This window comes from Malus sylvestris, chromosome 6, assembly GCF_916048215.2.
Source record: "Malus sylvestris chromosome 6, drMalSylv7.2, whole genome shotgun sequence".
NCBI lineage: Eukaryota > Viridiplantae > Streptophyta > Magnoliopsida > Rosales > Rosaceae > Malus > Malus sylvestris.
This window is the reverse complement of record NC_062265.1, coordinates 34,746,410-34,769,770: the sequence shown is the minus strand read 5'-3', so window position 1 is coordinate 34,769,770 and position 23,361 is coordinate 34,746,410. Positions and strand designations below refer to the sequence as shown.

The 23,361-nt window shown below is 38.7% G+C and overlaps 3 protein-coding genes, 1 long non-coding RNA gene and 1 pseudogene across 6 annotated transcripts; 4 read left to right on the top strand and 1 right to left on the bottom strand.

Moving 5' to 3' along the window:
• Window positions 1-357: 357 nt before the first annotated feature.
• Window positions 358-1,305, top strand: LOC126626072 (uncharacterized). The gene is made up of 2 exons (XR_007624568.1): window positions 358-462; window positions 558-1,305. It is a non-coding gene; the product is annotated as an uncharacterized LOC126626072 (long non-coding RNA).
• Window positions 1,306-8,856: 7,551 nt separating this feature from the next.
• Window positions 8,857-9,933, top strand: LOC126625652 (uncharacterized). Its single transcript, XM_050294679.1, has one exon. It carries the CDS (start codon window positions 8,857-8,859, stop codon window positions 9,931-9,933), a length of 1,077 nt encoding a protein of 358 aa, XP_050150636.1.
• A 1,390-nt stretch (window positions 9,934-11,323) lies between these two features.
• LOC126626071 (uclacyanin 1-like) lies at window positions 11,324-13,947 on the bottom strand (annotated as a pseudogene).
• Window positions 13,948-15,040: 1,093 nt separating this feature from the next.
• LOC126626069 (dehydrogenase/reductase SDR family member FEY-like) lies at window positions 15,041-18,807 on the top strand. Its single transcript, XM_050295263.1, has 8 exons — window positions 15,041-15,452; window positions 15,675-15,795; window positions 15,876-15,993; window positions 16,093-16,229; window positions 16,481-16,582; window positions 17,052-17,144; window positions 17,348-17,420; window positions 18,169-18,807. The coding sequence occupies exons 1-8, from the start codon at window positions 15,226-15,228 to the stop codon at window positions 18,429-18,431; spliced, it is 1,134 nt and encodes a 377-aa protein (XP_050151220.1). The 5' UTR covers window positions 15,041-15,225; the 3' UTR covers window positions 18,432-18,807.
• Window positions 18,808-19,007: 200 nt separating this feature from the next.
• Window positions 19,008-23,235, top strand: LOC126626067 (kinase-interacting family protein). 3 transcript variants are annotated; one of them, XM_050295262.1, is made up of 4 exons: window positions 19,008-19,148; window positions 19,283-19,393; window positions 20,312-20,507; window positions 22,012-23,235. In XM_050295262.1, exons 3-4 carry the CDS (start codon window positions 20,333-20,335, stop codon window positions 23,010-23,012), a joined length of 1,176 nt encoding a protein of 391 aa, XP_050151219.1. In that variant the 5' UTR covers window positions 19,008-19,148; window positions 19,283-19,393; window positions 20,312-20,332; the 3' UTR covers window positions 23,013-23,235. The 3 variants fall into 3 exon arrangements, with proteins under 3 accessions (XP_050151219.1, XP_050151217.1, XP_050151218.1); XM_050295260.1 differs by having other exon boundaries at window positions 19,009-19,148; window positions 20,303-20,507; XM_050295261.1 differs by lacking the exon at window positions 19,008-19,148 and having other exon boundaries at window positions 19,173-19,393.
• The last annotated feature ends 126 nt before the right edge of the window (window positions 23,236-23,361 follow it).

Here is a 23,361-nt window from a genome sequence, read left to right as displayed (position 1 = left end):
TAATCTGAAATGACGCTCAACTAGAAGTAGCACACGCTGCGAGGCTGCTCGGCTTGTGGCTTATGTTGCCTTGGTTGGCTCAACTTGTGGCGTTGAAGGTGAGGGAGTCCCTTTTATAAAATAAGGGTTCACTCCTCAGTACATGAATGATGGGCTAGAGTTGATGCTCTCTAATGATGGTGAGGGAGTCCCTTTTATAGAATAAGGGCTCGCTCCTCAATACATAAGTGATGGGCTAGGAGTGATGTTTGCAGCAAGGCGGTTGCTCAGCTGGCGGCGTTGCTCTCTAATGAAGGTAAGGGAGTCCCTTTTATAAAATAAGGGTTCACTCCTCAGTACATGAATAATGGGTGCTCTCTAATGAAAGTGAGGGATTCCCTTTTATAGAATAAGGGCTCACTCCTCAATACATAAGTGATGGGCTAGAGTCCCCCAAGTATTTTTCATGAGTGCTCTCTAAAAGTGAAGGAGTCCCTTTTATAGAATAAGGGCTCGCTCCTCAATACATAAGTGATGGGCTAGAGTCTCCCAAGTATTTTTTATAAGGCCCAGTTGAGGCCCAATATATGGTACATAATGTAGTCCCCCAAGTCTTCGGTCAATAGAGTCTGTTGGCTGGAGACTTCAAATTGAATCCATGTATGGGCCGAAGTGGCGGTTGTTAGGAGGCGATATTTGTATACCTTGCACTGAAGCTTTGTAGGTGAAGCTTTGTAGGTGAAGCTTTGCAAGTGAAGCTTTGAAGCTAGAGCTCTGTAAATGAAGCTTTTGAAGCTAGAGCTCTGTAAATGAAGCTTTCGAAGCTAGAGCTCTGTAAATGAAGCTTTCGAAGCTGGAGCTTTTGTAAATGAAGCGTTTGAAGCTAATTGACATGAGTGATGCTCATGAATGTTTATGTTTGATTGACATGAGTGATGCTCATGGATGTTGACATGAGTGATGCTCATGAATGTTTATGTATGATTGGATGAGTAATGCTCATGAATGTTTATGTATGATTGACATGAGTAATGCTCATGGATGTTGACATGAGTGATGCTCATGAATGTTTATGTATGATTGGATGAGTAATGCTCATGAATGTTTATGTATGATTGACATGAGTAATGCTCATGAATGTTTATGTATGATTGACATGAGTAATGCTCATGTCTGATTTGAAGTACTGGGCGTACTTTTGATGACCTGGTTGGTGCTATTTTGGGCATATGGGTCTTCGCCCTCCACAACATGTCAGCCCATTTGTTTTGGGCTTTTCCTTTTTTTTTTTTTTTTTTTTTTTTTTTTTTTTTTTTTTTTTTTTTACCCTCTGATGGGGTTTATATATATTACCCTCTGAGCCCATTTGTTTTGGGCTTTTCCTTTTTTTTTTTTTTTTTTTTTTTTTTTTTACCCTCTGATGGGGTTTATATATATTACCCTCTGATGGGGTTTATACAAATATCTCCGAAAGATACGAAACATAAATTACATCATTCTGGTGGGGTGTTTTTTCCTTGCTTTTGCAGTGTCCCCATGTGCCTCCTATTTGCTTTCGCCTTTGTTTTCTCTAAAATGATAGCTGCTTTGGACAGCCACCACCCTTTTGCTTTTATCTTTCTACTCCGAATTTATTACATCCACTTTCTCTGGTAGGATAACATCCTCCATGGAGCCCTCAATCATCTCATCCACTTTCTCCCTCTGCTTTTCAGTCTCCCACTTTATTTCCAAACATCCTTTTGCTTTTCTTGTGATTTTCTCATAAAAGTAGGTTTTTTCACAATTGTGATGAGGATGGAGCGAGCTGGTTGATGATTATCCTGTCACTTCACCCATCATCAGTGGCTGTCTTTTTTCTTTTTGAGTTGGTGGTCGACACATTAATTTGTCAGATAAAAAAAATTCTTATCTTATTTCATCAACCTTCTCTGTCCACCACGACATTGAACCTCAGCTCCATGATATGAGTCATATCTGAAAAGCAACTTGGGATTGATTGTATGATCCAAAAGCAATGTCGTTTAAACTGTGTGAAGCTTGGCAGTGTGAACTGGATTGGAGAATCTGGGAGTTGAGGAGCTCTGAGCAGGAGTTTCTGAGGGTGTGCAGATCAGATATGTGGCATAGATTCAGTATTTGAGTCGGGTTAACCCGTTGGATGGGTCAGACTTGGACGAAATGAGAGGATATATGCTGCACCTGCTTCAGACTCGTTCTCATTATTCCGTGCTTGCCTCTGAATTCTTTTCCAAATAAGGTCCCGCTTCCCGTAAATTGAGATGATGATTCATCAGTGCCGAAAAGACTGAAGCTGATGATGTTGGAGAGGGAGATGGCGATGGCGGAGCTTGAGAGAGCGAGCTCGCCCAAGGGGCCGACCATCATCATCGAAATGATTAGCAACATGTTTTGAGATAGAATCACGGCAACCATGGGTCCCGCTGTGCATCCCAACCTCTTCACTTCCTCGAAGAAATAAGTCCATGTCAGAATACTTGTAGTACTATTTATTTTCTGTTGCTGCTCTTCTTCTCTACGTTTTGGTAATAGCAAGCTCTCTTCCATGGCGACGTCTAATTTTCAAGGACAGAGGCCAGAAGTTTTCATTTTCTCGTACTGCTTCTTCACGTCTCTCAACGGAGAACCCGTCTATGTCTCTCAACGGAGAACCCGTCTGGGGGGTCGCATAGCAATTACCCATCTATGAAAATAGGTCTGGGAGCCATAATCGTATCAATGGAGTTTGCAGAGAGAGAGAGAGCCATAATCGTACTGTTCAGACAAGAAGCCCGCCGCAGTGAACTGGATCGAAGGCCGCGGCAAGTCAGTGGTCTACAAGGCTGTGATCAAGGGCGATGTGGGTTCGTCTGAAGTGGGTTTGTCCTCCTTTGACACATCAATGGAGTTTTTGTCTTCCTTTGACACATCAATGGAGTTTGCAGACAACTTGTGGGGTTTTGAGGGGAAAATGGTTGAGAGGTGGAAAGAAAAGGTGGGTCTTGTCGTTGCACAAGCCATGGATGTCTTTAATTCCTCTCTGTGTTTTGTTTGCCACTTTCAGAGCTCCTTTGTTAGTGAAAAAAAAAGGAGAGAGAGAAAGTGTAGAGAGCAATCAATTTCTGCACCAAAACCCAACATCTGCATCGATTTCTGGACCAAAACCCAACATCTGCATCGGAAAGTGGAGCCTGATGAGGCGTGGAGGAAAGAGCTGAGGAAAGTCAGCACCGATTTCGTCAGGGAGTTAATAACCGACCGCGTGATGGAGTTGATCCTGGCCACTGACTTCTTGCATGTCGATCTATTTGCTGGAAATGCTGAACCAGACCGTGGCGGATCAAATAAAAAAAAACAAGAGCGTCGAGCACATGAGTAAGTTGTTCTGCGTCGAGAGCGATTACACGCCCGAAGAAGAACAAAAGCTTCACGAGGAGTATGCTTGGGCTTTTGTAGGACATGTTGTTTTCTGATGGATTCACGAAGGTGGGTTTGGAAAATGATTAGTGGTGTTTGGGTTTTGGGGATATTTTGTTGTGGTTTTTCTTTCTGGGTTTTGTCAAATTTTGCTGATTCACAGTGAAGGTGAAAAAATTGAGAGAGAACCGACATAGCTTTTCGTGTCGGTTCCCACAGACGGCGCCAAATGTTGATGCACAAAACCGGAGGTCTTGGAACAACGTAAATCCGACCGTGGATCTGCATGAAATGTAAATGACACAAGAGTTATCGTGGTTCACCCCAAGGTTTGGGCTACGTCCACACTGATTGTATTGTATTTCTTTGAGAAGTGAGGGAGAGAGAGAGCTCTGAGAGTGAGAGCGTTGAGAGGGTGAGAGAGGGGATCTCAGGCCTAGGAATTGGCCTCCGAGGGTGAGAATGAGGCCTCCCCAATTGTGAGGGTGAGGGGTCCTTTTATAGAATAAGGACTCCTCACTTATTACATATTTGCCCCTTCCTTTATCCCATAATTACATTTAAGTCCCCTGAGTATTTGTACGAGATCTAAATACGAGGCCCTAAATATGGTATAAACAAAGACAATAGAACAAATTGTCAAATTCCGGTTTTGTCAATTTTGGAGGAGAGAGAGGATAAAACGATGGTGTTCTACTGGATTTGATCTTTTATTATTTATTTTTTTATTAGTTTTTAGTTTTTCTTTTGTAAAGCAAGTGTGGATTAAAAATGAAAAAATAAATGATTTGAGTCCTAAAATATTTTAGACTATAGTTTAGTCCGGCACTGTACCAAACACTTCACTATTTTTATTCTGCTTAGTCTAAGCCAAGTCAGTCCAGCTTAGTCCCTAAGACTAGTCTAGTTCGAGATAGTCTGATGCAACAAACGCATCCCTAGTTATATAAACCATTCCTTGGATCGATCAGTTGGACAATGAGAGCAATGGCATGGAGAGCTCCTTCCTCCGACCACATCCTCCTACACTCTAGCTGCCTCCTCGATCAGAAGTTAACAAGATATTTCCTTCTCTTAACGGATGGATTTATGTGTTTTTTTTTTTTGGGCAACAAAAATCAAAACCAAAACTCTACTGTTTGTGATCATGACTGTAGAAAGATCTTTCTCTTTCTCTTTTGTAAATGTAATGCCATCAATCACTAGTAGTATTATTATGTGGTAGTAGTCTAATATATATACACTGTAGCTCATTCCAAGTGACGTTAGTTTTACTTTTATTTGCTTACTTTTGCTACTATATCTAATCATTGTGTTAAAAAATATAGGGAAAATTAGGTTTACATCCTTCTTTTTGTTACTCCATTGATTAAAATCCTATTCATTTTCAATTTTTTATCAAGGTCCTTGGGTATTAATAACATCATTAATTATTTGAATAATAAAATATTTTTATTTTTAAATATATTTCTTTAGTGTTAAAAATGTTACAATTAGTATATTTATATTTATGCTAAATTTTTGTATCATATATTTTTATTTTTAGTTTGTACCAATTTTTAATTTGCAAATATTTTTTAATTTGTATCAATTTTCTTTTCATTTTTAATTTGTACCCATATATTAGTTTCTTTTTGTGCCCATATTTTTAAAGTCTTGTTTGTGTTTGTACCCATGTGTATATCATCACGTGACATCGTATATTTAATCAATGATAGAAAAATTACATATGGTATATTTATGTTTTATGCCTAAACTTTGTATCATATATTTATATTTTTAGTTTGTACCCACTTTTAATTTGCAACATTTTTTTTTTAATTTGTAGTATTTTCTTTTAGTTTTATTTTGTACCCATTTATTAATTTCTTTTAGCATCTATATTTTTAAAAATTCATTTGTACTCATAATTTTTAATCTTTTATTTGTACCCTAATTTATTTATAATGTATCCATTCTTCTTTATTAATGTACCACTTTGTTATATGTGAAATGTACCAATTTTTTTTAACACTATGGATACATTCTTTTGCCATTTATTATTTCTTATTTTTACATAGTTTTTATCCATTTATTCAATTAAAATGTTTGATTTTTTTTATTGTAACCGTTTCTAATAGTATTATAATGAGGGATTTTAAATTTATAGGATTATAAATCTCATAAAATATCAAACAATTAATGTCAAAACTATAAAAATATAAATATTAATAGTAATATAATGAGGTGTACAAAGTCAAGGGACCTTGATCAAACTTTGAATACTATTAAGGTTTTAATCAAATAATGTTCAGGATTAGGGACCGCAATCAAATTATCCCAAAAATATATCTATATCAAAGAAGGGAAAAAGAAATTGAGCAAACACATTACAAACTTGTATTCATATTTTATTGATTAAAATAAATAAGAATACAACAAATTATCAAGACGACTATATAACCAAATGATCACATCTTGCTATACTTAATAATTAGAAAGTTACAATTAAAAGGTGTTTATAAAGGCCTAATTATGAAACAAATAAGAAAGCAATCTTAAACCCTAATAAAAACTACAAATGAAACCATAATTCTGAATTATTTTCCTACTACAAAACCATAAACATAACTGGACGTCTCATCTCTCATGCATAAATGCATTTTCTATCTCAGTGTCCCACATGATCAACATTCTTGTGTTCTTCATCGGTCATTAGCTATCATCAACATTCGTCCTTAGTCCTCACCTGGCAATCAGGCAATCAGGCAATCAGCACTAGCAAGATATGATGTCTAGTTAGCTGCAATGTTTTGGATGACATGAAGCCTGCCAGTGTCAGTACTGCCTGCCAGTGCCTAATTTGGAAAAAGGAGTCGAAGAGTAGTGATTAATTGAAATTACATATATAAGAGAACTTAAGAGGAGAGAAATGTAGCGGTTTAATTGAATTTGTCGGGACATGGCGGAGTGTTTTTGGTACGTAGTGAGTGACTAGTGTGCTATCAGTTTCAACGCAGAATATTCATATGTATATAAAATAAAGTAATATATTGAAAGAAAGAAAAAGAAAAGAAGAAAAACGATTGTTTGGAAAAGCAGAACCTGCAGGCTACCACGGCGGGTGGGTGGGTAGGTGGGGTGGTGGCTAGTGCATGGCTGTGGGTGTTCCCTGGGGTCAGACAGGAGGAGACCTCCAATGGCCCCCAACCCCATATGGAAGGGAGGGTCCATTTCTGCTTATCAGCCTGGTTAACTAACGCCACTTTGGCACTTTCACCACATGCATCCACCTCCTAAACAGTGCCACTTTGGCACTTCCTTAATTTGTAATTAAAATGATGATGAGCACGTAGCAAGCTTCTAGCTACCAGGGTCTAATTAATTGTCCATGGTAATTAAGTTAATAGTTAAGTTGATATTCAAGAAGAAATTACAAACTTTCATGTACATGATGATCAAGAGGCTAGAAGGTTGGAGGTCAAGTAAATATATTTGTTTGAGAAATAGAGGAGGAAATTTAGGAATGGAGAACAGCTGCTAATTAGTCCAATACCCACCCACCAACCAACCCCTCCAAAAACAACAACATAAAAGTATATACAGCTTCCATTCCATTTCATGATCATGACATTCTTTTTGGCCTAAGGAATAGGGGTGGGGGGAAATGAGGGATCTTTTGTTCGAGAAAATTTTTAATGTGCTAGGCATACTAATTGATATACCAAATGTAATGACACAATTGGTTGAAATATATATTTTTTAATTTTTCAACCAATTATATTATTATACTTGATATGCCAGGCCGTGTTTCCGAAACACTGAAAAATTTATCTTTTGTTGGGCTGAGTTTACTTCCTAAATTGGTTAACTTATTTATTGTTTGTGCATAAATTGTTCCTTACAAAATTACAGAGCATGCTTCAAATAGTAGAGAAAGGAACACGCACAAATAAGCAAGCAGTCAGAGCTAATAAAATGCGAAACTATTGAGTGTGGGTTAGTACTTACTACGTAGTGTTGAAAATTCCATGTAAAAATTGTCAAAATAAATTATAATATAAAATAAGGTTCCATTCCTAATTTCAGTAAGGCCTTTTAGGATGAAATCAAACTCATGCCGAGCTAGTAGGTGATGAAGTTGTAGAATAATATCAAAGTTAGATCATTAACACGTCTCATTGAAATTTAACACTTAATAGTAATAATTAACTGTGATAATTAGTTGGGCAAGCACTTACAATAAATTCCATGTAGGAGTAGGACAGAGAGCCGCGGATGAAAGCAAAGAGGCGCGGTACTGGATCTAATGGAGATTAGATTTTGGTTAATTAATTCAAAACTTTTGTCATACTTGTGACATCAACTAATTTTCTTATCTGGTAGTGTTGCTGTTGCTGGTGCCGGGCCATATATGACTATAATTAACAAAAAAAGGGTGATCTTTAATTATAAAAAGAATAACGTGGTAAACGTCGAACAGTTTGGGAGAGGATACGAAAATTGGAGGGCAGAGATTTGATCAAGGAAGGAATAGTTGAGAGGAGTTTAAGAGATTTTTCAGTGTGACCGGTATACAGAGTGGTACGTCACGTGTTACTAAACAAATGGCGTTATATGTGTGCTAAAAAGTTAATAACTTAAAAAATAAAATTTCTCACAATTTCTATTAAAACACATGATATACCACTTGTGTTTCCGTCACAACTAAAAATTTCTAGCACAGAGGGCCTTCCCCTCGGCTTTTGTGCATTTAAGCCCTCCCTCCCCCATGGCTCTTGGCCCTCCTTGTCCTTGCTCATCTTCTTAAATTAATTCGTTGTTTTTCTTTCGTTGTTTCTCTCTAAATAAAAAGCCCATTCACTGCATCGCCATTGAAGTCGAAGAGATGCAAAATCCGTCTGCAATTGCAAATGCAAACTGCATCCGTTCTCTGCTTTACTTTCTGTCCATTCTTCTTAGCTCTATATGAATGAATTAGTCCGACTCCATCAGTCCACCTTCATTCCCTCTTCATTTTCTTCTTCTTTTTCTTTGTGTGTGTGTGTGTGTGTGTGTGTGTGTATGATATGGGAGTGATCCAATATTTTCATGCGATCCTATCCTAGCTAGGCTATAAGGCTGCTCATATACATATTTTCATCAAGTGCCACGCACCAAACTTCTTCTTGTCTCGAGCCTTAAGGTAGAAATTTATTCCAGCAATTTTTTACGCTGTTTTAAGGAACCCTGTCATCTCTCTCTCTCTCTCAGTTCCTTAGTCTCCGTGCCTAGCCTAAGTAGTCTCCAATATCCCAAGTCTCTACTGTTTCGAAAATGGCCGTTTTATATGCTATTTTGGGTCTCCTTTCGTTGAGCAGACGCAGAGCGTGTGGTTTTTGACACATTCTTTGCTCCTTTCTTCTTACTTTGAATTTGAATTTCTCAAACTTATCCTTCTTCCAGTTAGGAATTATTATAATTAGGATACAAATTAAGATGATGGACCATATGTTTGGAAGAGGAAGACTGGAAACGGCAATCTGGGCGGCAAAGGTTTTGCTGCTTTGTGTAGGGACAGTGTCGACAGTGGTATTCTTCAAAGCAGCAGTCATTCCTTACCTGCTCAACCTCAGTCTTTCCCTCGTCCCCCACATCTGGACCTCCTTCAAAAGCTGCTGCTCTTTATCCCCTCTTTACATCTTCATCATCCTCAACTTTATCATCGTCACCATCGCCGCCTCCTCCACTTTCCAACGCAGAAACCACAAAAACAATGCCAAGACCACTGACAGCATTGACCCCTCTCACGATTTTATTTACAGTCCAGACAGCAGCACCGACAACAAGTACAACAGCAGCCAATCCCAGATGTTGTCCGCCCAGCCGCAGCAGCAGCAGCAGGACAGATTAATCCAAAGTCATCCGGAAGATGATGCAACTTCTCTATTTTCTTCATCATCTCTGGACAAGAATCTGTACTCATCGAATAATGAGATGATGAGTTGGCTTGACATTCACACAGTACAAGAAGGTGTCATGCCAAGTACTAGTCTGAGTACTAGCACTACTACCTTTGATTATGATGGTCATCAGCGATCTGGGCCGTCACCGGAAAAGTGCTGCGGTGACTCGATGCCAACAGAGGAGGAGATGGAGGCGGATGATGACACCAAGACATTGGACACGACATGGAAGGCCATCATGGAGGGGCAAGGCAAGGCAAGTGGTAAGCACCTCAAAAAGAGTGACACTTGGGACACGCCTCCTCGCCTAACCGGCCGGCAATTGGCCATCACAAGTACCAAATTCAAAGTCCCACAACGTCAACTAAATCAATGTAACTTTGATGACGATCACGATGACGAGGACGACGCATTGACATGGGCTCGCCGGGAGCTTAAGAAATCGGACACATTTAGCGACAGAGTGTCGTTGAGAAGGGAAAAGTCGATGACTCAGGAAGAGTTGAACCAGCGAGCAGAGGCCTTCATCAAGAAGTTCAACAACGACATCAGGCTTCAGAGGTTAGAATCTGATCAACGTCGTTTCAGGGAGATTGCTAGCACCGGAATTTAGCTTCTCTCACTATTATCATAGACCTTTTTCTTTCTTTTTGGTGTGTATTTAATTACCTTATTTTTGTTCCATTTACTTTTAAATGCACAAGGAATACCGAGAGATTCTCTTGTCTGTACCTTAAGCTTGTTTATCTCTTGTATATGTATTGTTAATTAGTTATCAGTTGGCAGAAGCTCATCAACTACTAAACCAAGCCACTCATTAGCTACCTTCGTTTTATATATATTGTCAATACATTGTTGATTAATAAACTTTGTTTTAATTAGTATTAGTATGTTATATTAGAATTTTGAGGGAGTACAGCTCAGAGCTCTCAGCTGAGAAATTCCTTTTTGCCTTTTGGCTTATACATTAGTAAATCTACATATATTGTGGAATCTTTTTAGGCAAGCTTCCGTTTTCTTTATGATTATAATCTAAAAAATTATAAACACGCATCTTTTTTTAGTCTTTGACACACCCGTGTTTAATTTTTATCTGTTAATTCAATTTAATTTATTCAACCCAATGATAAAAAAATATAGATCCTGCAACTCCCTATATTTATGTATTAATTAGAGACAATGATCCTTCAAACTCCTTGTTTACAATATTGTTCAATTAATTCTATGACTATCCACTCCACCTTATACGTTTGATATTTGATTATATGGAGGCATCTAATTGGTTAATGTAATTATCAACCAAAAGTAGCAGTATGTAAAGGTTAGGCAGGTTTCCGTAGGTAATTAGGAGTGAGGACAGCATTCAGCAGCACAAATATGAGATTAAGCCAAATTTTGATAAAAAAAAGTAGCGTATGCTCAAATATATCAAAATTGGAGGACATTGTCTCACCTCCCATACCGTACAGTGTGCACGTCTCTACCACATGAGGAAAATGTCTTTGCTTTCTAAAATTGTGGAGACTACAATTAATGGGATAGTATTAGTAGCTGTTTGCAATTGCATTGCCAAGGTAGAGAGTGAGTAAAATACAAGTGAATTGAGGTGTAGGATATAATCCCTTTTTTTCTATATTAGTTGTGTGGTATTTGTGTGGATTTAAGATTAGTGGGCTGGCTAATAGGACCTTTTTCATTTGAACCCTTTGATAGGGCAGGCCCAAGAGTGAAAATTTAGGATACCAATTAAGTGAAGAAAGTAGAAGAAGAAGAATGATTAGAGAGCATTAGAGTATCAGAAAGCTCTCCCTCTCTGTAACAACAATCAGTTTAGTAATTGGAAGGAGAATTAACAACAATATTTGACTAACTACAAAATATCTATATCCTTCAAGTTGTATAGCTATACCTATCGGCCTAGGCTTCTCATATTATATCCATCCATAATATTCTATCTATGTATAGCTATTTGCTAGCTAGCAAATCAGACCGAGGCGAATTACTTAAGACCCGAGCAATCTCAAAGCAGTGAAGAGAAGAGACGCAGCAGCAGCAGCAGCAGCGGTGACAATGGCTCTAACCACGACAAGAAACGCAGCACCAGGAACAGTGCTTCTAATGAAGAAGAACCCCAACAATGGTTCCAATGATGAAAAGAAATACGACAGCATGAATGATCACAAGTAACTCGGCAGTAACAACAGTGACATGAAGAAACAGGGCAGCACGAGTGAAGAAAACACACACAGCTATGGAGGTGGCGCTCCACCAAGGAATCGAAGAAGAGGAAAACATGAGCTACATGATCAGTGCTGCAACTACTGTAACCAATAGCTGGATCCAGGTGCTTCCCCATGTTAAGTGCCCATCAGATGTAGTACTATTGCCTGTAGCATGATCAGGAGGTGAACCTTGTGTAGAATTAATCGAGTAATTGGAAGTAGATGGCGGCAGAGAAGGCAGCACATGATCCTTTCCCACTGCTTGACCATCTGGACCATGTCTGCTGCTGTTGTTGGAAATTGAACTAGTAGTATTTGATGAAGGACTAGTGATCAAGGGGCTGCTGGGAGAGGTTGCATTAACATTGGGACTCATCTGCAGAGCAGGCAGGACAAGAACATGGAGCTTGAGGCCTATGGCACAGTGGTCCAGCCTCCCACAGATGAAGTACCTGTCTCCGGTTTGCCTCAATGGAATAACCGTCTCCCCATCATTGTGCGTCTCCATTGGGTCTATTGTGTGGCACAAATCGTAGTCCATGTTCCCCACTTCCAGCACATCGTGCACCGGCGTGTACCTGAAAACTGCCTCACACCACCACCACCATATGATCAAATGTTAACTTCAGATTCAAATATATCATCTCTATCCATAATCAATCATTACATTATAAAAGTAACCAGATTAAGTCACAACTTAATTAATTCCAGTATCTATCAAGACACCACTTGGGAGCAGCCTCTCCATAAATGGGGGTAAGGCTAGCCGACATTCACCTCTCCCAGACCCTGCGTAAAGCGGGAGCCTTGTGCACTGGGTACGACCTTTTTATCTATCAAGACACCCAATTAACAAAACAAATTCATGAACAAACACTATCAACCTCCCCCCCCCCCAAAAAAAAAATCCTATAAGCAATGTGCCCTGTTTGATTCCGTTATTCACCTTCTCAACTGATAGGGTCAGGCTTAAAACAGAGCCTCAAATTAAACGGCAGTTTTGCCTACATATCAAAATTCAGTCCGTTTCGTTATCAAGAAAGTTAAAGAAAAGAAAATGAAAAAAAAAAACTGATTGTTCATCTTCAGTGAATTTAGGAATATGCTATGTCATACTAGTTGGTCCAAAATTTTACTGATCACCCTTAAGCCCTGCAGCCTTGTTCATGGATTCCAACCAAACGGCTACCAAATACGTAAGACAAGATTGAAGTAATCAAATCAATTAAAAAGGACAAAGAGATAACCAGTGAACTAGATGTAGCTAATCAAATAGATAGGATAATCAGATTACACACCAAGAGAGTCGCCCACACGGAAAGTGGCGCGAGCAGCCCATGCTTGGAGGTTGGAGGAGAGATCCCAACCGGAAGCTCCACCAACAGAGTGGTTGGTGTTGGTTGCAGCAGCTGCAGGGCCAGCAGAGACGCAGCGGAAGAACATAGATGTGAATATCACGACAAGGATCGCCTTCACTGCCCATCCTGGTCTTAATCCCTTCATTTTTGCAGACTGAAAAATCAGCACGCATGCATTTTCTAATTAGTAACTACAGTAATCGATAATTTGATACATCGTCATATCCAAATTCAAGAAAAGATGATGAGATCATTTCTGCCATTTCTCAGGAAAAAAGCCCAAACACCTGGGTAAACAGGCACAAGATCATGAAAGAAAGAAACAAGAATTAGAAAGTAAATTAATGATGTAATGGATCGGAGGAGCTCAAGAACGCACACACTCAACGCACTAATGGATATATTCAAGAAAATCGAACAGAAGAAATTAGCAAGAACAAACTGATATCAAACATCAATCAAGTCAAATCGCCCAGTATGTAGCAGCAGGGTAACTTTCAACAAAAATTAGCAAGGACAAACTGAACTTGAACGTCAATGCAAGTCAAAATGCAGTACGTAGAAAGTTTCTCAGGAGATTATGCCATTTTCTCTGGAAAATGTGCAGAGAAAATTCATTTCCTCGGGAAAATGTGCAAACACTTGGTAAACACATGATCGTGAAAAGAAAGAAACAATAAATAAGCAGAAACAAACTGAAATCGAACGCCAATGCAAGTCAAAACGCAGTACGTAGCAGAGTAAATCTCAACCGAAATTCTCAGGTGACTCACTGATTCAGTACGTACTTGCAGTTCTTGATTTCTTGCGTTGGTAAAAGAAAATCGAGACGACGACGGTCGATTGAGCAATAGGAAGTTCTTGAATAATGGAGAAAGCGAAAGGAATTAGCGACGGAGTGGTGGAATGGATTGAAGAGCTTAGCTAAGCGCAGTGCGAGTGTATATATACTCTGCTCTCACGCAGCTGTTGAATCGCCATGCTACCTTTTAGTTTCTAGAGAGAAGGTGATTGGAGAGAGAAAGAGAGTGATGGAGAGGTGGCACAGCGGGCAATGGGGTGGTGGTTGTTACACTAGCATTTCTCGTTAGAATTCTGTTATAGAAAGGGAAACTGCCCAGACTACCCAGATGAGCACACTTGGCGCGTGCGCAACATGCCCAAATCATTATCCAATCTTCGAACTCCACCTTTTAGCACTTCTTATTAGTATTTCTCAAAAATAATTTTGTACGTAGTTTTAATTCGTTAAATCATACGTTTTTTAAAACTTCAATGTATAACATTGTATATTTTGAAAACGTTGGCATTGTTATGAATGCCCACACACACACACATTTTCAATGCCCATACATATTGAAATTGATTTTGGGGATGCAGGAGATCATATTTTCCAAAATGATGCTGTAAATTTTCAATGTATAATTAATGCATCAGTATTGGAGTTGCTCTATAAATAGAGCACTCCGTATGCTTTCAAAAATACAGACAGAAAGAAATAAAGATCAATAACATCATCTATTCCTCCGTCTTTTATTTGTTATCCCCTAGTGCTATAGTTTCGGTGTAATATTTTACAACTGCTTCACTCCTGTCACTAGTAAATGTTATCTCTCTAACTTTTACATATTTATAATAGTATACATTTTTTTCAAATCAGTGAGCTCCACCCTGATTATGTTTGAGGCTTAACGAAATTCTTGATAGAGTTAACGGGATAGAGCAACATTAGGCAAGTCCGTGTAAAAAGTGCAAAATGAGGGAGATGCAAATTCAAAATCATGCCACTGTCAAAAAGTAATGATAATTCATAATTCGGCATTCGGAAAAATCACGCTAAATTTATGCAAAGCCACGCGTATTTATCATGTTGGACTATACCAAAACAAGCTTATAATATTAATGCATCAACATTTTAATTCGAATAATATCAAGCTACTCTTCACTCGACATATTATTCCCCTTCCGTTTTCTTACAAATCAACGTTCATTGTTTGTTGTTTGAGTTGGGATTAATCTACTCAAATATTAATTTGGATTACTCGAATTTAACTAGAGCTTATTTAGAACTAAATTATTCACTAATTATATTTGTAGTTGCAGCTATATAAAACTCCCGATTCCAGAATAACCTAGGCTTTTCGAACCATTTTTAAATCACCACAAATTACGGAAAAAATAATAAAATATTTCGTACACCTAAATGGTCGCCGGGCAAGGGGTCCAAATCCACTTGCCACTACCACTACCACTGGAGGCCGTAGAGACACGGAGGCTCAAGCTACTGTTTTATCTCGCATCAGAGAAGAGAGAGAGGAGGCTGAGATGGCGGCGTCGGCGGCGTCAAATTCGAAGGAGGAAGTGAAGATGAAGAAGAAGGAAGGATTGGGATGGATAGAGTGGATGAGAGGGTGGTTGTATCTGGCGTACGAGATGCTGTTCCAGAGAATCACGGCCAGCCACTTGCAAAACCCCATGCCTTTGCCTCCCATCAACGATCTCACTTGCATTGTCACTGGATCCACCAGCGGCATCGGCCGCGAAATCGCCAGGTCTCCTCCTTCTCCTTCCTTCAAATCTCCAAACATCGACGATTTCAGTTTTCTTGTTAGCTTGTTTGTTTAGTATAAATAAATCAACTCAGTTTGCAAGATTGCATTGGGACTTAGGTGTCCCACCGTTTGGTTACTGAGAATTTTGATAGCCTGGTGCCCATTTCTCAGTTTCAATTGTGAATTTTGAATTAGTTTTGCTTAAACATGAAAACCGAACAGGCAACTAGCGGAATCAGGCGCGCATGTTGTAATGGCGGTGAGGAATACGAAAGCAGCTAATGAGCTGATCCAGAAGTGGCAAAATGAATGGTCTGGAATGGGGCTTCCTCTCAATATTGAGGTAACTTATTAACAGGGCCAACGCTAGTATCTACATTTCATTCATTATTTACAAACAATAATATTGTTTAACTTTAATAGGTTATGGAACTTGATCTGCTTTCATTGGATTCTGTTGTGAGATTTGCCGAAGCATGGAACGCTCGTTTAGGACCTCTCCATGTTCTTATCAACAATGCTGGGATATTTTCAATTGGAGGTTGATCCTTTTGTTGACATTTTTACCTGATTTCAAATGTTCATCCCTTCAGAATCTGATCGGTCATTTGCTGGACTACTCTGTCTTTGGTGTGTTCAGAGCCGCAAAAGTTTTCTAAAGATGGTTACGAAGAACACTTGCAAGTGAATCATCTGGCTCCAGCGTTGCTATCCGTCTTGCTATTGCCTTCCCTTATTAGAGGATCTCCGAGTCGAATTGTTAATTTGAATTCCGTTGTAAGTTCCATGGTCATCATGCATAAAATTTTACACTCTTCTGCTATTGCTTTTCTGGGTATATATGATATATATAACATTTGCACACCTACGTACACACACATGGAAAGAAAAACTAGTTGGCATATATGCTAACTAGTTGTAGATACATCCTTAGGTTTTTAGATTGGCACTATAAATGTATTTCACAGTTTGATATTCTTGTTTTACTGTTATGTTAATCTGAGAATGCTCGCTCTTTCTTTATATAGATGCATTATGTTGGCTTTGTTGACACAGAAGACATGAACGTTGTTTCCGGGAAAAGAAAATATACAAGCTTAGTGGGTTACTCAAGCAGCAAGTTGGCACAGGTGGTCTTGAAAGTCTTTATTGTTTGATGGTTTCCATATTTTAGCTGGAACAAGCTTGTAAGAGCTACAAGCTTTTCTTCCTATCCATCTTTGTGGAAATGAATTCAGGTCCTCTTGATCTGTAAAGTTTAACTACTTTGTGAGATATATATATATTTGAATTACAGGTGCCTCTGTCTTTATTTAGATCTTTTTAGTTACTTGGACCTGTACATTGATCAAGTGCTTGATGATTGGGTGCTATAATCTGCTTGTGTTTTTTTTTTTTAATTTTGTTTTAATTTTTTTAATTTTTATGGTTTCAACTTCTGCTTTGATCTCTCTTTTCTATTAGTTTGTAAAAGCTGGTCATCTATTACCCAAGGCTGGACACTTGCACATAATTAAATGTCAATTAACTGCGGTGGTATGTATATAATTTTCGAAGCTAAAACAAGACTACTCTAACCTAGTCGTATATGGATTGCAGATTATGTTTAGTAGTGTCCTACATAAACGGCTGCCTGCTGAATCTGGCATTAGTGTAGTGTGCGTTTCACCTGGAATTGTCCAGACTAATGTTGTAAGTATCTTGACGCGTTCCCCTCCCTTCTTTGTTATCTCGAAGAAGGATGTGCCTTCAAGGTTTCTATATGAAAGTTCTATTTGACAGTCTTGCATGTTATTATTTTATGTACCTTGAAGATTTTACGTTCAAATATTATTTACATATACAGTATAGTATATTGAGTTTTATGTATCATTTTGGGTTTCAATTAATTACAGGCAAGGGATCTACCCAGGATTGTTCAGGCTGCGTATCATCTAGTACCTTATTTTATGTTTAGTGCTCAAGAAGGTGTGTCCCTCTTGCTATTACATTTCATTTACCATTTTATACCTTCTTACTTATAAGATACTGAAAGCACCTCAGAAGCAAGGTTTGTAACTTTAATCTTTGATGAGTCGTTAATATCATCTCGTATTTTGCTGCATTTAGTAAAGTTAAGAGTGGGCCATAATTAAAGTTGCCCGAGCCTGTGAGTTGGCCAAATAAAGATTAAAAAAGATAAGACGGAACAGAATAGAAAAGTCGGTTCTTCTCATTATCTTCTTGTCTTGGTCCTGTTCCTTTTTCACTTTGTTAAACCCAAAGAACTTGCTTAAACCCAACTGCGATTTTTTAAACGAAAGAACAACAATAGTGCTAGAAGAGCTTTTGGCGAATAGGAATGTCCAAGAAACTGAAACACGTTAATATGTGCTACAAAGACGTGGCTTGTGCTTATATGTGCAAGATGCGCATATGTACCTAAATTTGAAAACGTAAAATATATAGAAAGTGAAACAAGGTATGGGATCATCCTAGACTTGTGAAGTGTAGATGAAAACCTCATCTTTATGATTGATAACTTCCTAATCACTTATTTATGAATTATTAAGCTATCAGGTACTGATGACTCTTTGCTCCTGGGTGATCTACTTAACAGATCCTAATTTTACTGCCTAAGCAATCAATAAAGCTTTTGATGCTCAATTGAAAACAGAAGCAAAAGAGGGGAGGGAGGGATTGTGAAAATCATATTGGACTGATTTATTGTATGCAGGTTCTAGGAGTGCTCTGTTTGCAGCCACTGATCCACAGGTTCCGGAGTACTGTGAATTGTTGAAAACGGATGACTTTCCTGTTTGTGCCTTTATTTCTCAAGATTGCCGTCCAACGAATCCTTCAGAAGAATCGCATAATGTTGACACTTGTCACGAAGTGTGGGAGAAGACATTTGAGATGATTGGCCTTCCTTCTGATGCGGTGGAGAGGCTTATAGAAGGGGAAGAAGTTGCATGCAGATACGGGGCTCATGGTGAGTAGCCTTATTGCATGATATGCTAAAAGTGCGCGTCAAATGCGCAGCCTAGATAACGTGCGGAAGGGTTGAATGCAGAAGAAAGACCAGAGTGGCACGATCATCTGGAAGAAATTTGAAGGGATGGTGTTGTGTTGTACACCAATTTAGTTGTTTAGATTTGTTTTTAACTTTTGTCGGGTGCGCGGGAACAGAAACGATTATGAAGGTCTGATGCTGGTATTTGGTTCACCCCCGCTCTTCCCAGTTCCCACTGCTGGAATTTTTTTCTTGGTGTAAACTAATGCTTTCAATTACATAGACATTATATGTAGGGAATTATTTAGAGACACAATTTCAGTGTTAAAAGATGAGTAATGGCTTAAGAATGCAAGCAAACAATATCCACGAATTTAGATTTAAATGAGATGGGATGGAAGTTATAGGAGGTGGGACAATGCAAGCAAACAATAAAACGCTACGTTTTATATATTATCACTGTAAACGTAATGTTTTTAACCATTGCTACAACGCCATGTGAAAAATATTATAAATGATTTTGTATTAGTGCTTTGGAACGCTGTATCTCTCCAAAGACCTGGATTCTCACTCGGATGTGAAAATAAAAATTTGAAAAGATTTGGATGTGAGAGTACACATGGCATACATATATATACTCTCAACAGCGCCGACCCTCTTTCGCTTCTCTCTCTCTCTCCCTCCTTATTAATCAAGAATGAAGGGTATGTAACAAGTATTATTAGGAGCTTTGCTTAGGCTTTTGCTTTGCTCTCACATACGTTACTCTTCTCCTTAATTTACAAAGTATTTATTTATTTCAGAGCAGGGATAATATATAATCATGGTTTAATTACAGCTATACCCCTGGAACTAGCGCTAGCTATTTCATCTGCTCCTCCGTCGTCTTGAGTCTCTTGGGTATTCAGTATTCTCCTCTCTCTGGTCCTGCCTCTGCCTCTGCCTGCAGGTAACTCTCTCTCTCTCTCTCTCTGTGATCTCATTTGTTCATTACTTAATATTGTTCAGTAATTCAAATACTGCACATACTGATATCTTTCAAGCACCGCACCCGCACGTATGAATTATGAACTCGGCGTTAATGATTTGAAATTTTGAATGCCATACACAGAGTCTCAGTCTCCATACTATAATCTCTCAACAGTTGTCTTTTTTTTTAAATCGACTCTTTTAAAAAATTAATTTCTTTTCTTTTCTTTACATATGTAATTGTATATTGTGATTCGTGGGCAGATGAGACAAACATTTGGAATTTGGAATGGAAAGGGAGATTGAGATTCAAACAAACAAACAAACAATGAAATAACAATTATACTTCTGTCTCTGATCATCATTGGTTTAGTAAATCCAGTATTCATTCAGTTATTCCGTCTGAGTTTTTTAAGAAAGAATCAAAGGATAGAAATTAGGACGTCTTTCTCCTAAATAAAATCACACTAATTAATTTCCTCCCTGGAAATTATGCATGGGGAATTGAGTCATGATCAATGTTCCAAAGCCAAACCCACACACATATGTGCAATGAACAGTGTTGATACTCGTTGTTTTTTAAACCGAAAAGAAAGAAGAACACTATTATTTTTCGACTTCATTGCTCTTCCTCCTCCTCCTCTAGATCTGCGCTTTAATGTCTTGTACTGCAAAGGAAAGAAATAGGTTTGTGTGGCGCTGCTGCTTCTGCTATCATCTGCGCCTTAATGTCTTGTACACGTATGGTCTCCTTCTTAAATGCGTTTCAGAAACGAAACCCTACTCCTGCTCTCTACGTTTCCATAAAGTTTATACTGTTCATGAACAGAAAACTAATGTTTATATTTTGCTTTTCTTTTATTAATTTAATTTATTCACTTTTATGAAGGTGTTGTAGGAGGCTTGAGAGTCTCGAGACATGTGGATGGGACCGACAGCGGTGGAGAAACAAAAAACAATGTCATCAGCTTCATCATATCCTCCTCCTCCTTCAGTTGAGTTGTCGGCTCCTCCAAGTCCAAGAAGTAGTTTAAGCAGCAGCAACAAGTCCACCATGAATCGGAAACCCCCATGGCTCTTGCCCGTCCTTGACGGTAGGATCATTTTCATTTGAATCATTTTTCTTCTCCCTTCAACTTTTACTCTGGATCCGGAGAAGAACTTGCATAAAAGGACCATCATTTGGCGTTTAGTTGAATAATACACTGATGCATTCAAGTCATTCTCTTTATATCTTTTTAACTTTGTTTTGGTGCGCATGATTGAATTGAACAACGTACTTGTGATATTGACCAATCTACTTTAGTTTGATTATGGATGAAAAGTTGAATGGAAAAGCTTAGGAGGGTTTTCGTGCAAGCACATGTGATGATGGGATGTGACAACTGACTAGGTAAACGTACGTAGTCTAGAGTTTACCATCTTTGTCTGTCCATCCATCAGTCCATCAGTCCATCAGTCCATCAGTCCATCAGTCCATCAGTCCATCAGTCCATCTGTCCATCAGTCCATCTGTCCATCTTCCTTTGCGTTTGAATTTCAAAACTCCATTTGATGAGTGGTGAGTAGTCTAGTCGGAAGATCAAAAGGACATTGGCTTATAGCAGTATATAATTGATTTTGTTTGATATTTATTCGAGGCAGGAAGGAAGGCACCGACCTCTCTCTTTCATCTTTCCTTGCACATTACTCGAGGATTAGGTACAGGATTCAAGGAATGAGAGAGAAAACCTGCCTCAATTGATGCAACATTTTTCAATATTCTTTCTTCTTTTTTTAACAATAATTCTGCATGAAATGATGCAACATTTTATTTTATTTTAAGCTCAGAGTGTGGAATTTAATTATAAATCCCCCATGGTAACTTTCTTTTTATGAAAAGTGTAGTAGACAAAAAACCAGTGACTCATTTACGTTCGAGTATGAACTGGTGTATGCTACACATCTACACATTCGAGTATGAACCATTGCTGATTCGCTATAAGTTTTAGTTTGTATCAAATTTGAAAACAATGGGGGAGGGTATTTATTTTTTATTTTCTAAACAAGCGATAGTATATGCACTAAGCGGATAAGGGTGATTAAGCCTTACAATAGGATTGACATAATAATATAGTTCAACTTCGTTTTTGGTGAAAATCGAACTTAAGTTAAAACCTTTCACTTAAAGATAAAGAGGAATATCATTAAATCGTAGTACTAAGTAGATATAAGGGAGGGAATCTATGTATCTCGATGGATGGAGGGTGACATATTTGTCCTCTTGACTTGTCTCCAGGGGGAAATTGGTCATTTCACAATTTGGTGGTCCTGCTCAATTCAAAATCTCTTTTCGAATTAGATGCTCTGCTCACTCTCTAGTCTCCATCATAATTTCCCAATTTAAACTCCAATTTGATTTTTTTACTTGCATGTTTAATTTGTTTGTTACTTTTGATCTCTGCACTCCACATTTAAGCTCAGCAGCTCGACCCAAAAAGGAAAAAGCCCAGCAGCATATAATGTGCATGTTATTGATGACAAATATGAGCGGAAGGGAATGCTGCATTCTAGTTCAAATAAATTAACGGATGCCTTGGTTGTTGTTATATATGTCAGATATGGAAGAGAGGATGAAGATGGTGGCATCTAACACAGCTCAACAAGACACTGGAGACACCTTCGCTGAACGAGCCGAGGCTTACTACAAACGACGCCCTCAGCTTCTCTCTCTGCTTCAAGACTTGTACAATGCCTACCTCACTTTATCCGATCGTTACATTCAAACAATCGCCAAAACCAATCATCGACGCAGACACTCCTCCCAAACCTCAATCACTGATAATGGCTACTACGACGACTATCATGACCAACAAGACGCAGATGGTGATACATTAAGCCAGATGGATTCGGACGTGGACAGTTCCCTCTCCTATCAGCAATTACCTCTGGCTGCTGCTGCTCAGGATGATGGCATGGTTGTGGATTTGGACGCGATTGTTACGGAGATTGTGATGAAGAATGTCGAATGTGATATCTTACTTGATGAGGCCAACACCACAGAGAGGCGATACAACGAGTCATCCAGGAAGATAGAGTTGCAGAAGAGCTTGCTTGAGGTGCTGGAGTCCGAAAGGCTCATACTACTGCATGAGAATGCCAAGTTGGGGTACAAAATGGGTGCACTGATGGAAGAGAACAAAGCCCTCGCATCCGAGTCTATGTTCATCAAGAGGAAGGCTGGAGAGCTGGCTAGATGTCTGCTCAAGGTGAGGGAGGATCAGAGGGTGTGCATGCTTAGCCGTAAAATCGAGGACCTGCAGGGCCAGATTTATGGGTTGGAGAGGAGGAACAAGGAGTACTATGAGCAACTCATGAAGAGAGACCAATGGTCCTCCCAACTTGAACAAGAAGAGAGTAGGAGCATCAACAACAAGAGCAAGTTTAATGGGAATGAGGTGAACATGGAGATTTGCTTCCAAATAGGGAAGATCAATCGGAGGCTGAAGAGAGGTAATAGCACAGTGAAGGACTTTGGAGCTGTGAACGGGAAGAAGGGTTTGAGTTGGTGGGGAAAGGTCAAGAACATGGATTTGTTTCTGTGCGGAGGCTCTACTTAACCTTAATGGTCTCTGTTTAGTAAACTTAAGTTAATGGTGGTCTGTTTATATTTCTTCTATTGAACTCAACGCTGTCATGAACCTGCTGACTCCATGGTGATTCTGCCTTATATTAGTTTCATGGTTAAGGAGAATTTGATGCTGAAACCAGGTGAGGTGTGCCACAATAGTTGAAGTTGCCAACTTTTAATCTATGACTAAACTATTGAATGCTTCAAATGAATTTCCAGTGTTTGTGTCGTTATTTGGAAACTGTACAGTTCATTAAGCAAAACCGATTTCCTCACACAGATGAAAAAGGACAGTTCTCAAACAGAATTCTGTCTCTAAATTTAGTCAAAATCTTGTC

Coding starts and splice junctions, on each gene's coding strand:
- LOC126626067 (XM_050295262.1), top strand. CDS start 20,333: ATGTGGATGGGACCGACAGCGGTGGAGAAACAAAAAACAATGTCATCA. Junction 20,508..22,011: donor GCTCTTGCCCGTCCTTGACG/GTAGGATCATTT, acceptor TATATATGTCAG/ATATGGAAGAGAGGATGAAG.
- LOC126625652 (XM_050294679.1), top strand. CDS start 8,857: ATGGACCATATGTTTGGAAGAGGAAGACTGGAAACGGCAATCTGGGCG.
- LOC126626069 (XM_050295263.1), top strand. CDS start 15,226: ATGGCGGCGTCGGCGGCGTCAAATTCGAAGGAGGAAGTGAAGATGAAG. Junction 16,583..17,051: donor CAAGCAGCAAGTTGGCACAG/GTGGTCTTGAAA, acceptor TATGGATTGCAG/ATTATGTTTAGTAGTGTCCT. Junction 17,421..18,168: donor TATGTTTAGTGCTCAAGAAG/GTGTGTCCCTCT, acceptor TATTGTATGCAG/GTTCTAGGAGTGCTCTGTTT.